The sequence below is a fragment of the Asparagus officinalis genome, chromosome 7 (genome assembly GCF_001876935.1).
Source record: "Asparagus officinalis chromosome 7, Aspof.V1, whole genome shotgun sequence".
NCBI lineage: Eukaryota > Viridiplantae > Streptophyta > Magnoliopsida > Asparagales > Asparagaceae > Asparagus > Asparagus officinalis.
This window is the reverse complement of record NC_033800.1, coordinates 73,432,593-73,447,420: the sequence shown is the minus strand read 5'-3', so window position 1 is coordinate 73,447,420 and position 14,828 is coordinate 73,432,593. Positions and strand designations below refer to the sequence as shown.

At 38.2% G+C, this 14,828-nt stretch overlaps 1 protein-coding gene across 1 annotated transcript in view; it reads left to right on the top strand.

Moving 5' to 3' along the window:
• Positions 4,187-14,828, top strand: part of LOC109848031 (RNA polymerase II C-terminal domain phosphatase-like 1) — an 11,575-nt gene continuing 933 nt past the window's right edge. Inside the window, 17 exon segments of the mRNA XM_020417295.1 lie at positions 4,187-4,522; positions 4,524-4,746; positions 7,047-7,523; positions 8,046-8,256; positions 8,586-8,743; positions 8,811-8,881; positions 8,999-9,104; positions 9,178-9,261; positions 9,403-9,945; positions 10,032-10,089; positions 11,041-11,168; positions 11,625-11,678; positions 12,177-12,273; positions 12,605-12,798; positions 12,873-12,959; positions 13,526-13,591; positions 13,879-13,952. Coding sequence (XP_020272884.1) covers positions 4,425-4,522; positions 4,524-4,746; positions 7,047-7,523; positions 8,046-8,256; positions 8,586-8,743; positions 8,811-8,881; positions 8,999-9,104; positions 9,178-9,261; positions 9,403-9,945; positions 10,032-10,089; positions 11,041-11,168; positions 11,625-11,678; positions 12,177-12,273; positions 12,605-12,798; positions 12,873-12,959; positions 13,526-13,591; positions 13,879-13,952 — 2,729 coding nt within the window. The 5' untranslated portion in view covers positions 4,187-4,424.

Sequence of the window (14,828 nt, the reverse complement as noted above, 5' to 3'; positions counted from 1 at the left end):
CATCTAGAATCCCTTGAGGAGATGGAGATCGCGCTCACCTGAGAGGGATAATTGAACCAGGCAGCATTAGTCTTGAGCTTATGGGGAATTTGTTGCATCAGGAAGTCAGATCCCGCCTTACAAGCAAGAGCGACCTCCACCTTCCCAAGAGTATCCTTTCGACTCCAAGAAGGCCACTTGGACCTGTAGTGTCTCGACTTGATTGATAAGGGAACCGTACTGCTTGTCGACCTCTTGAACAACTCGGACAACCTCTTATCAAAGAGCCTCCTGATGAGTCGCCTCTTCCTTCAATCTCGCCCTCAGCTCCTCTGGCTCGAGATGAGCCTCCAAGCCTGCTTGAAAGCATAATCCCTCTCCCTCTTCTTGGCCTTGACTTTCGATTTGAGTTATTTAATCCTCTCCTCGACAAGGCCCAAGCTCTAATGAGAGTGATCAAGGTCCTCTTGGAGACCCTTAATTTCCTCCCAGACTTCAGCAAGGTAAGCCACTCATTGCCGAGAATCTTTGGTAATAGCCTTAAGGCTCTCATCCTTGTAGATTAGCTCATGCTCCATCCCCACCCTGCTCTTGTTGAGCTCATCGAGCTCACTCCCCTTAGTGGCAGCTAGCAGCTCGGCCACCTCCAGAGCCTCCATGTAAGCCGTCACCTCCTTCCGAAGCTTATAAAAGAGGATCCAGGATTGCTCATATCAACAATGTAGTTCTATTTCTACAAGTGCTTCCTTGATGAGATAGCTCCAGAGAGCTTAATGAAGGTCGGCATCAAGTACCCCACTCTGCAACTCATGATCATCAGGAGGGATAAAATGCTCAAGTGCCTTGGCTTGGTTCACCTTAAACTCTAGGACTGACCCCCTTAAGTCTAGCCGATGACCCAAGATAAAAACATGCTCATCCGACGACTTCTTCTCATGATGGGGATGCAGCTTTATCACGTCTATTAAAATTGCCCTCATCTTGTCCCACTTATGAGGGGCAATCTTGCTAATATGATGAGGGAAGGGTTATTCACACCGACAATCTTAGGCACCCTCGAAAGCTTACCCTTTCACTGTGGCTGATTCTGCCCCTACAACCGGTTCCTCCTCCACGGTAACTGAATCTTCTCTAACAGCTGGTTCCTCCACAATCGACTCTTTCTTGGGTCTCCTAAAAGGCCCTAGGACCTTTTCTTGGCTTAGCTTATGCGCTAGCACCAACCTCTTCCTTAGTCGCGGCCTCAACTCCTGTCGGCTCTGAGACTTAGAGGTCTCAACCAACTGCTCCCCACTTGGCAACTAACCATGGGGACTTGTGACCAACATTAATAACTTCAGGCAGAGGAGCTTTGTAGTCCTATGGAACCAGAGCCTCACTGGTTTGCCTAGGTATGGCTTTAATTTGCCCAGGCTCGGCCTCAATCGCCTCATCCAAAGCAAGAAGTCTTTGCGTGCTGCCTTCGGTCGGGTGACGATCCTTTGAGAACATCTTCTTTCTCTTAGACCTCTCAACCTAAGCAGTGGTCAAAGCTGAGCCCATAGCCAATCAGGCCAAAATTTAAACCCAGTTCTGGCATATAGCCTGAACCTCCTCCGCCACTAGCTCGAAACAAATGTGCTTCCAAGGTAGCAAGGCCAGCTTGAGGAGCCTCTGTAGACATTTCTTAATGGACAATAAGGCCTCCCGAGCTAAGTCAGCCTCTATAGCGGGAGTGAGAGAGATACCAACAGCATGGAGCACAACATTGTCAAAGATGTTCTTACAGCGATGAGACCCCTTACAAGCTCAAATCATCATCAGCCCATATCGCTCTATCTCCGAGAGCTTGGTTACTTTCAAGCCCTCTTTCTTCACCTCTGGCTATGAAGAATGGGCCAACATCAGGTTAGCATCAAAGATGTAGGAAAAATTCTCCTTTCACCCCTTGTTTGTGTTGGGGATGTTGGAGGCAAGCTGGAGGCCCCCAACCATCTACAAATAGAGTTGGCCTTTATTCTTACTGTCCTTGGTTCCCAACAAATGACCAAGAATGCCAATCATCAACTCGACATGCACCATATGGTAGATAAAAAGGAAGGCGATTGTGAGAGCGATTGAATTGGGCTTCAATTGGACCAACGAGATCCCCAAAGCCCTAAAAACATGTTGAAGGAACATGTAAAGTGGCGGGCAGAGGCAAAGTTAAGATGATGAAAATAAATGGGCGCCAAGTCAATGTTGTGATGGTAGATGACATGCTCCCTCGCCGGAATAGATAGAGTGAAGACACTGGGAATGTCAAATTGTTTCCCGTATTGTTCGAGACGATTCTAAATCATAGTTGACTTGTATTTTCAAATCAGAGCAATTCTAGCCTCGTTACCAGCAGAAGAAGACTTAGTGTTGGAAACCATTAGAGCGATTGAAGAAGATGATCAGAGAAGATGATAAAAAATATGATCAGAGAAGATGATAAAAAATAGCAGAAGCAGAAAAGATGGCCAAAGTTCTCGCTAACAGAACTTAAGAAAATTTTAGGGTTTGAAACGTGGAAGAAGATGTTGAAGGGGATGTGTGTATATACAAGATGGTAGACGACACATGGTGCAATCTAAACATCTGGCTTGGTTACCTATAAATCTGCTGATGGTTCTCAAAACCAAAGTGAGTTCTCGTCAATTGAGGCGTTCGCTCGATAATCGAAGCTCCATATCTTTAAAACTATTGCACATGATCTACGTTGATATTAGAGCGTCACATCATAACTATCTTTCAAAAAAGGAGGTTCAGATCCTCGAGGAGGTGAAAAGATAGACTAGTTCATTTTCTCTCGGACTCGACTTCTCGAGTCAGAGTCGAACTCTGCTTCACGAGTCCAAGTGAAAGTGGCTCCTGTTGTATCCTGAAAATTACTAAGCCTAATGAACTCTGGAGAGTCGGCCATGTGTCATAATTAACTAGTCAGGTCCTACTAATTCAAAAGCCGACCCAAGTGAGAGCACGACCGACCCTTCTGGCGGTCCAAGTCCTGGACGAAAGGCGTCTTTGAACCGGGGAATGCCAGAAGAAGCCGGGTCTGAGATGAAAGACATTTTCTACTCGGACTCTTGCTAAAGAATGTCTCAAATGAAGAGACAACCAATCAGCTTTAATAGTTGTACTTCGCCGCTCAATCACTATCGTATTTAATGTTGAGTCAGAGTCATTATGACTCTTCAGGCCGAAGTTATGACTCCTCAAACCACACTAGCACTTCAGCCGTTCCGTCACCGTCGCATTAAATGTGTAGGTGACTCATTCAACTGGCTGCTGACACGTGTAAAGTGCGGTCTAATCAGCCGACTCCACGACCTGATCAAAATTACCGATGTGCCCCTACACAACCTTCTATAAATAATGAGCAATCTTCACTATTAGAACGTACATAGAAAACTACTAAATTACTCCCTAAAACTAGATTCTGCAAATTTGTTTAATTTATCACTGATTTAATCGTCAGAGGGCGCATCGAAGCAACAAATTCGGGCCCTCTAACGTGTGTTTTTTATGCAGGTATCTACTTCCTCGTGACTGATCAACTATCAAGAAAGATCAAGGGACCTTGAACTCCTCTAAATATCTACTGACCCATACAATCAACTTTCTGACATAAACACGTAGATTTGATACTTTCTCATAAAATACAACCTACCCAATGAGTAAGATATATTTCATGACACTTAGGGGCTGTTTGGTTCCGGTTTTTGGAAGGGGAAAGGAGAGGGAAAGCTGCCAAAAAGCTGATATTTTTGGCAGCTTTCTTCTTTTTTACCGATCCAAAAAACCGATCCAAACAGTCCCTTAAAAAGGTTGAATTTCATACCTTTCTTTCTTAATAGTTTAAAAAAAAATTTGGAATTGAATAGCGTATCAGTTATCACTAGTAGATCTACCCAAAAATTAACGCACTTCACACAAAACACCCCATTTCCTTCCAAACTTAGGCAGCCCATGAGGCAAACTGTAATTACCTAAAATCCACAGATCATAAATGCTACTAGATTCTTATCCTCACGTAACGTCCACGCTCACCCACACGCGCACCCTCACCTCCACGTGTCACACCCGTGGGCTCCACGTGTGAATGCCTCGGCGAAAAAACCCACACCCTCAAAATCCAAAAAAATAAATAATAAATAAATAATAGTAAGAGTCAATATTAAAAACCCGGAATTTTCTCTTGTCCACTGACCTCACTGTCACCTTCTCCTTTATAAATTTCTAGGGTTTCCTCTTTCCGAAAAACGCCGCTCCTTTTCTGTAGACGAGCTCACTAGAGACGAAAGAAGCAAAAAACCAGAACCCTAGAAATTGTGATCTCCGTAATTTCACAAGCTCAGCTGAGCTGGGAAGTCGTGGAACATGCACTGATTGATCAAGAATTTGGACCCAAATCACATTTTTGGACCCGATTTTGTTTCACAATGTTGAGATCTCTAGTTTACAAAGGGAACTCTTTCATCGGGGAGGCTGACGTCAGCCCTAGCAGCGATAAGACGGGGATCTGGACGCGAGAGATTCGGATCTCGCACCTCTCGCCGCCGAGCGATCGGTCGCCGCCCCTGGCGGTCCTGTGGACTATCGATTCGGATCTCGCACCTCTCGCCGCCGAGCGATCGGTCGCCGCCCCTGGCGGTCCTGTGGACTATCGCCGTCGATGGGTTCTGCTTCAAGATGGAAGCGCCGTCGCCGTCGCCGGAGGATCAGTTGACTTCGATCCATGATGCTTGCGTCAGAGAGAAGAAGGTATTGAAAAACCCTAGAAATGGAAACTGATGACGTCATCAGCTGGAACAGTTAAAACAGGAGAGAGAGAAAAAAAATATTAACTGATTTATTGTGGACTAGGGAACTTTAGTTAGACAGATGCCAGAATTTGGTATGGACCTTCTCTCTTTCTGGACGTTTAATTAAAATGAGTAATTTTACAGTTTATTGGACTTTTTCAAAAGTGCTTAATTTAATTTTGGAGTGAAAAGTTTAATTTCTGACGAGCATGCAGAATTTCAATATGTGTAGTTTAGATGGATATGAGATCACAATTCAATTTGGTGTTATGCTTGAGTTCATTTAATTTGATGGGTTAGTGTAATCTTTTAATGCGGTAGATATGCTTGAGTAAGTTCAAATTGAATATGAGATCACATTTGATTTGATGATTAATAATTCATGGAGGAGGAGTTTGAAATGGAGCAAGTTCAAATGGAATTAAAATGGGAAATTTAATTTTGTTGGGATTTAAAAAAAAAATCTTAATTTTATTATTGGATGCAGGATATTAATACAGTCAATTCAGATTTGGGACTGAGAGATTTTAACGGTCTACATATGCTTGAGTCATTGTGCAAATTTAATATGAGATCACAATTCAATTTGACGATCATTTACCTTGGTAATAGGAGGTGATCTCAATGATTAACAGAATCGTTCACAATGCGAAACTAAGATATTTGGGATTGTTAATATTTAGGCTCACAATCGAAGCTCTTTAGGTGGATTGTTGTGTTTGGTACTGTTATAATAAACAGTTTGAAATGTTGTTTGATTAACTTGTCTATGTAGAACCCATATTTCTGCAGAGAGGGAGCTTGCTAATGAAAAATACTAAAACTCAGCTTGTAATTTAACAAAGTATTTCCAAGTTTAACTAATAGATGCATGTGGTGCGGAGGGTTCAGTTTGCATTCTTCACCTGAAAGATCGCAATCTGATAGTGTGTATAGACTTTGAATTATAAGTGTAAGTGAATAATACATAAAGTTAACTGTTTGCTGGGAACAAGTCGAGATCATGCAGCTTATTTGGCGTCCGTTGTTATATTTATTCAGTTGCGTTATTGGTTCAGAAATAACATCGTATCTGACTAGTTAGTTTAAGCTAAAATGCTTATTTGTGTTTTCTGATTAATTCTTTTCTGTTCTTTTGTAATATATTAGTTAAATGCTTGAGTTTCATACTGGAATATTAGTTTTCAGTTGATATGTTTGGGAACAAATGAAACAAATAATATTATATAGGGCGATTTTATGATCACACATTCCAGTCAGGGCCATGACACAGTGAAAAAATGTGCATTTTATGATTTTGAAATTATATAGATTGGTATGATTTAATCGTTTAATGTTGGATCAATACCTTCTAATTAGTTCCAAAAGATTCAATGCTCATACCCTTCACATTGGATCATTTTGATGAATAATCACTGTATTATTATGAGACAAAAAATTATCCATAATGGCGATTGGAATTGTTGGGTGATATTTTGTTCATGCTATTGGTGTGTTTTAATTGTTGTTAGTTTAGCCTTTATATTCTTGATTATGCTAGTAAATTTGGTTTCAAATTTAGATCACAGTAGAACTTTTCAATTGATGAAAAATATTGATTGCAAATTGAAAGATAACTAGTGTTTTTGAAGTGTGTGCTCGTGGGTAGAAGTTCAGCTTTAATAGTTTTCCCTTCTCTTCTCCATCCACCTTGGTCATTGCTGGGAGCATAAGATTTACAATTAAAATTATGTGAAGACAGAGAATACATTGAATCAACCAAACACTGCCTGCAGATCCTAATTCATTGTATGTCTTTTAAAATATTTTTAAGATATGCTTGGGAACAAATGAAATAAATATGATCTAGGTTGCAATTCTTCTTATGTTTCTTATTGTGGCTTTTGATATCTTGCCTTAGAAAGCTAATATCTTCCCACCTCAGCGTCTAAGAAAGTTTTTGATTTCTTATTTGATTGAGTTGTTGTACATGCATATATATTCTCTTCGCCTTTTCTTCGGTTCTCTTGAAGTGATTGAGAAAATTGTGATTTTCAACTTTTGCTTTAGTAACTTCATAGTTTTTGTTGAAATAATTTATTTACGGGTTTGCTTACCATGTCTACTATGTTTATATGCATATATATTTTTAAATATGAAGCCTTTTAATTTAGAAATTACTAAAATGTATTCCTCGTATTAATGTCTTAAGACATTTTTCTGTGTTTATTTACATTATTATGTTTCTTATTGAATTCTGTGTTATTAATATGGTTGCAGACGGCAGTTGTTCCATTAGGAAATGAAGAGCTGCATTTAGTGGCCATGCCTTCCAAGAGAAACTCCATGCAGTATTCATGTTTTTGGGGATTCACCGTTGCTTCAGGATTGTACAACTCTTGTCTAGTGATGCTCAATCTAAGATGCCTTGGCATTGTGTTTGATCTTGATGAAACACTTGTGGTTGCAAATACTATGCGATCTTTTGAGGACCGAATCAATAATCTGCAGCAAAAGATGAGTAATGAGAATGATCAACAACGTTTGGCCTCTATGTTGGCTGAGATTAAACGATATCAAGATGACAGAACTATTTTGAAACAATTTATAGAGAATGATCAAGTTGTTGAAAACGGAAAGCTGTTCAAAGTCCAAGCTGAGATTGTTCGGCCTTTGTCTGAGAGTCATCAACAGATTAATCGACCAGTTATAAGATTGCAAGAGAAAAACATCATCCTGACTCGTGTCAATCCAGCTGTATGTACTTACATTTAAAACAGTTTATTAGATCATGGATTTTTCGGCTATATACCCCCAAATTGCCCATATTTATTAAAACTACCCCTCAAATCATGATATTTATTAAAATGCTCCCCAAATCTTCAACATCGAGCTAGTATGTCCCCAAGAGGAATATTCTCAGAATATTCCTTCTTTTTTTGTTAAGCATTATGGGGTATAGTAATTCAATGTTGACGATTTGGGGGCATTTTAATAAATAGGGGTATAGTAATTCAATGTTGACGATTTGGGGGCATTTTAATAAATATTAAGATTTGAGGGGCATTGTGATGAAGACCAAGATTTTGGGGGGTAATTTGATAAAAATATGGATGATTGGGGTGTATATAGCGAAAAAACCCGTAAATCATTGCATTAGAAAAAGGATAAAGGACATCAAATAGAATGGGACATAATAAAATTCAGCAATGTTTTGTTCTTCCCTACTGGCCTATACTACTAACAATGGCTAAACATAGAATAATTCATATCTTGTAGATACGTGATACTAGTGTTCTTGTACGGGTTAGACCGGCATGGGAGGAACTTCGAAGCTACTTAACTGCCAGAGGCCGCAAGCGTTTTGAGGTTTATGTTTGCACCATGGCTGAGAGAGATTATGCTCTTGAAATATGGCGGCTTCTTGATCCAGAATCAAACTTGATCAATTCTAATGAGATTCTAGATCGAATTGTGTGTGTTAAGTCTGGTAAGTCATAATCACATTTTTCTTTACTGCATGGTATTATTCTCATGGTGACATAATGTTTTTGTCAGTGCACTTGACCTTTCCTAGACTTGGTTATCCTTTTTCTTTATAAGTTGATGACTGACATTTTTTAATCGCAGCTTGATATTTTCGTAGTCTTATGCATAGTTTCCATTAGATATATCATATATAAACTTAAGATGTTTCTGGATGTCTTTATTCTTGCACTTGGCCTACTTTCGGCTCCATTATTTGATCTTATTAAGTTATGTAATGTGCTTAATTAAGATGTAAGTTCTCATATTTTACTAATTCTGGTGGTGTTATAGAATTGAAGAAGTCATTGCTAAGTGTCTTTCAAGATGGGAAGTGTCACCCAAGGATGTCTTTAGTGATTGATGATCGTTTGGCAGTGTGGGATTTTAAAGATAAGCCACGAGTTCATGTTGTTCCCGCTTTTGCCCCTTACCATGCTCCTCAAGCAGAGGTATAATGGATGCCTAAGTAATTGCCATTTGATCAAAATATTGATTTTAACTTGTTCTCTATTAAAGGTGGTTAGTTCCGTCTCTGTTTTATGTGTCGCAAGAAATGTTGCATGCAACGTTAGAGGCGGTTTTTTCAAGTAAGGAGCACAAGCTCTTCTCATCTTCCATCCATCTTTTGTTATTGTAGTGGAGATACTTTCCTCTTGATATGATTATCAATCGTTAAACATGACAACCATGGTATACAATGACAGAGAATATGATGACACTTTATTGCCACGCATCGCTGCTGCTTGCTATGAAGATGAAGTGAGAGATCTCCCATCTGCTCCAGATGTGAGCAATTATCTGATTTCCGAGGTAAACATTAATGTAGACTGTGAGTAATAATTTTGTGAGTAATACATTAACTGCTTTTTCCCTTGTTACCCAGGAAGAAACTTCTCTAGGAAATGGAAACAACGATCTTCTTTCTTTCGACGGAATGGCAGATGCTGAAGTTGAGAGGAGATTGAAGGTTATTTCTTATATTGCCAGCCTCAGTTACTTATGTTGATATTTGTGATCATGTGGAGTTAGAGAAGCACAGAACTGCGTTAACTGATGCACATTGCTTACTGGATAATAATATCTTGAAAAGACTTCATTTCATTGTCAGGAGGCAAATTGCAATAGCCAAGCTGCACCATTCATTGTCCAGGGGGCAAATTGCAACGGTCAAACTGTTCCACCCATGGTCAGCAACTTCAACCATATGCAAATGACTCCTGTTCATCATGTGATACCTTCATCCTTCGGTGCAAAGCCTTTGGCAGCTTCTCAAAGGATACTGCCATACTCTAATAATCCTTTTCCTCAGCCTACTGTATTGATGAACCCACCTGCTATTGAAGAGGGTGAAGTGAATGATTCAGAGTTAGATCCAGACACAAGGAGAAGGCTTCTCATATTGCAGCATGGGCAAGATGTAAGAGGACCTTCACCATTGGAATTGAGACCTCAACCTGAAGTTCCTGTCACTTCTATAAAATCTCCGGAAAGTTGGTTACCAAAAGAAGAAGAGATGAAACCGAGACAAAAGAGTAAAGCATCCAATGATTACCCATTGCAACCAGAAACTATCCATTTCAATAAGAGGCTGTCTGACGAGGATTCATATACTAACAGAATATATCACAGAAACAAAAGGCTTACCACAGAGGTATACAGTTAGACTTGCACGTGTATTTGTTTTTCTTTATCCAGATTGTTATCTTTCATATGTTTGTAGCACACCCTATTATGTAGGTGCGTAATGGAAGTGATGGCCTGCATAGAAACTATTCAAGATCAAATTCATTGACAGGTACGATTGGTTTACATTCTTCAAGTCCTTTCTCGGTACAACAGTAGCTTATTGACCAAGTATCATATTGCATTTTTCTGATCTTTAGCACGAGTCAAATCATTAAGGCCCTTGAATAGATTTGCACTTTTTGGCATATCACAATGTTTTGGCATTTGAGGTTTACTTCAGATTTCATCATGCCTGCTAATTTGCTGTCCATCCTGTCTGTTTTTATTTTTTGATGTTTTTGTGTGTACAATTAAACAGGAATGAAGGGGAAAAACTAACGTTTGTGCACAACAAAGTGATTTAACGGTGACTACCCAATTAAGGGATGCTGTCTTATTAACTTCAAAGTCTTAAATATTCTTCATTTTTTATTAGAAGGTGTTTTACCGAAATGCATATCTGAACAATAAAGAAGTATTTTGATGATGTTATTGAGATGATCAGTATTACCACTCTATAAGGCATGGGTTAATAGCTGCATCATGACATTAAGCATAAATTACCTTTCTCTTTAAAGGTTGTTTTTTTTTTTTTGCAAAAAATGGTAGGTCAATGGATTGTGTTTTATGCAGTTTACAACTGACAGATACTTTTTAAATCAAAAGCTTAAATGGCAATGACAATTTTCATGACTCCTCTCTTATAGTTTTGCGTCAATCGTGTCTAACATGTGATGTGATACATATACCTTTGAAGCTTCAACTTATTTGTCTGATGGAATTCCAGCTTATATAAATGTATAATAGTAGTTCAAAAAGTTCACGGGTCACATTTGAAGTGTTTATCATATTTGACCATTATACTTGTCAAATGGCATATCATCTCAATAAAACTTATATAAAATAGCATTTCAAAGACAGAGCTCTCCATTATACCTGTTGCGTGGTGGATAATGTTAATATTGTCCAAATAAATAAATAAGCACTCAATCATTTTGCATACTTTTCTTTTATTTTGAAGGCGAGGATATGTCTCGGCGTTCAATTCCTACTAGGAGCAGAGATGAACATTTTGAATCTGGTCTCACTCAGTTCTCCAAAAATCCAGTTGAAGTTCTACAGGGGATCGCTGCAGAATCTGGAACCAAGGTAACTATAAAGTTGTTTGAAAAATGTTACAAGGTTTTATTTTTTTTGGGTTAATTGTGGATAGACCCCTCTGGCCCCTGTAGTACTATTCTTTTGTACTCACTACCCGTCTACTTTTGTTTTTGCAGATAGACCCCCTGACTGATTTTTCTTCTACTCTTTTACCCACAGGGGGCTATTTGTCAAAAAACAACTTTCTTTCTTTTGGGGTAAAAGAGAGAAAATTCACCCAGGGGGTCTATCTACAACAATAAAACTGGAGGGGTAGTTAGTTAAAAAACGAGGATACTAATCCGGAATTAACACTTCTTTTTTCCTTGGGAAATTTGGACTAATATATCTTTTGATTTGAAAACCCGTCTCTGGTGGTGAAGGACTGGTCTGGATAATTGAAGTGCCAGGTCCAAGTTTTTTGTAAAGCAAAAGCTAATGTTTGTTCCACTCCTTTTCTTGTAGGTTGAGTATCGGATAACTTTGTTAAACAGTATAGAACTGCAGTTTTCTGTTGAGGTAATGTTATAAGAGCACTGCTTTGTCCGCTTCTGCCGGCATTCAGTTTTCTGTTTCTGTCATTTTAAATGGGAGTCTTGAGAGCACTGTTTGTTGCTAGAATTTTGTTGCCTCTTAATTAATATGTTAAGTAATTACTGTTTCCCCTCTCAGGTTCATTTCTTTGTGATGTAATGCTTGATGAGTTAAATTTCAATTATTGAGAATACTTGTGTATTCTCTTAACGGTTCTCTTCTAAACTTTCTCTAACTCTTAGTAAAAAAAGAATCAAGGAAAAAAGGAATCTTTTTTAGTCTTGAGGATTCTCGTCAGTGGTAAGCAGTAATTTGGGCGGCAGCTGGCAACTTGATTTTTATTTACTTTTTTATTTTTATTACAGTATTCTTATATCTGAGGTTGTTCCTTACCTTGTTTGCATAAGTGAACTTTTCATTGTTTTTTCTCCTTTATTCTTTTCTGGAAGTATGATCGTAATTGGAGTTCATTGTTTTATGTAGGCTTGGTTCCTTGGAGAAAAGATGGGAGAAGGAATTGGGAGATCAAGGAAGGAAAGCCAGAAGCAAGCTGCTCAGGAAGCTATTCAACATTTAGCAGGTAAGAGATAACAAACTTGGTAAAATGTAATGCTACTAGCTACTGTACTGTCGAATACTTAATGATGATATTATATGCTATTACAGTTATTAATTATTAGAAACGTTAGAGATGTATTTTGGTCCCATAGTAAGAGATAACAACCTTGTCCATTTAGTGTTCATTGATGATTGATCAACAGCACATAGATGAATATATGGCAAGCAAATTTATGCTTATTAAACATGACCAGCTTATTGATATGATGAGAAAATATTATTGAATTTAAAAGTTTTATTTCCAATACTGCTTGATAAAGTTCTAACCGTTCCGGATTATTAATTTTCTGCAGATCACTATCTGGATGATTTTTCCAATCCAGCTGCTTTTTGTGAGAGAAAGCAATCTCGTGTCGAGAAAATAGATATTTTCAGTGACTCCAATTTGCATGGACCCCCAACATATTCAAGGATGGAAACTTTACGAAACCCCTCAGAGGAAAATTTGTTGAAGCCATCAGATGCTGCTGTCACCCTTAAGGAACTAGTAAGTTTCACTCTTCCTCTTCAATGCAGGAGATTGAATGTTGAAACTTGACATGTATTGCCTCTTCTTGTCAGTGTACTTTGAAGGGTTTCAGTCTAGCTTTTAAGACTGATTCGTCACTCCAGGCCAGTTCAGACGATAAGCAAGGTGTATGTGCACAGGTTTATTATCTACCTCTTTCAGAAAACGTTTTGCCTGTTCTCTTATAAAATACTATTCGACAGCTCAATTTTTTAAGATAGGAGTCAAGTGCAATGAATTACATCTTTTTAAAAGCAGTCCACGTGGGACATATTCCTTGAGGAATCCTTTATTCTTTAATGAAGCAAGTAGTGGCTAACAAGATATCAATATATAAGTACCACAAAAATGAGTTCATGTGAACATATGTGCAGGTAACTATAGGTTTATCCTGAAAAAAAGCTTCTTCCATAAATCTATTTAAATTTGTAAAACGTCACATGACTTAAATTCATCTGTGTGGAATTGGTGCCTTTTAAGAGATTCGGTGTGTCTGATTCTTAACATATTCTTCACACACATTCTTTAAGAGGAACACTTTTAGCAGAAATTTGAGGGCAATTGAATCAATTGTTCAACAAAAGGTCCGTTTTTGGACGTGTTAAGAGTGTAGCTCTTGAAGTTATAAGTTTTACTTTTTGTGTGTAATGATATGTGCCATTGTCATCCTTACTTGATTTATTGTTTCCTCTCGATTATTCTGTAGGTTGAAATAGCAGGACAGATACTAGGAAAGGGATCTGGAACTACCTGGAACATAGCTAAGTTAAAGGTACAAGGTCTTCTCTTCTGCTTCCTTTGAAATAGTAACTCAGTTAATATGTGCTTATGTTGGAAGATGAAATGCCAGAAAAGTTTAATTATCGTAGTTAAAACTTTTCCACAAGTTTCTGAGCCAGTTGAAAATAGGATGTTTGTGTAATGTGTTTCTGTGTTCTAGTTTTTATATTTTATTTATATTATGGATACTCTGAAAATATAAGCATTTGAGATATCTGTCTTGGTTGCACCGACTTTACGTTTAGGTGCTTCCTGACCAATTATTCCTTGATGCTGCAGGCTTCTGAAGAGGCTCTTGCTAACTTGGAGTCTATGCTAGGTCAATTCACTCAGAATTGCCTTGGTTCTTCAAGGTGAACATTGGTCATGTGTGTTCTCATAGTTAACTGCATTATGTTTGCATTCTGCTAGTTTATGCATACAATGGATCTGCATTATGACACATACATTCATGTAAAATTCTTTTTTTAAGTCTCATATAAGTTTTTGCTGCTATTATGCACATACACTTGTCTGCATTGTTACATACATGCATTACTTTTATGTAATGTTTGATTTTTAAAAGTTTCATCTGAGCTTTTATTTTTAACCAATTATTAAGGGTTCATGCTTAAATACATTCTGATTATGCATATAGTCCATGGTGGCTGCTCTCTTCCCATTGTTTGCACCATCTGTTTATACTGACCTTTATATCGAAAGTAAAGGGGATTTTGGATTGTCTTCCTTTCAAAGGTTGAACGTTTGATTTCCTTACTCATAACGAAGCACTACTTTTAAGATGATACTCAAACTTCATGCTAAAGCCATACACTTTTTGCATTGCATTGCACTTCTTCCTATTTTATGGCACAGAAAGAACCACTATAGTTCCGAAGGGAGTGGATGATTGCAGTAAAGAATGACTCCAAAGGACACTTAACTTCATTTCCTCTCTCTTTAAAGGCTAAATTGTGCAAAACTACCATGACTATTGGGTTTGATAAAAGTGCCATGAACTATTTTTATTAGAGAAAAATACGACAAATCTTCACATCAACAGAAAAATACCATATACTGTCAAAAACTGCCCATGTGTTAAATACAATCAAACCTGTTTTCTGTAACGAGGCTACCATGAACTTTTAGATAAAGTCACTAAACTACCACAAATTTTACATTATTCTCCAATTATAACCATGACCTTGTAGGTATTGTCATAAATCAATAATATAGTTTTCTGACAGTAC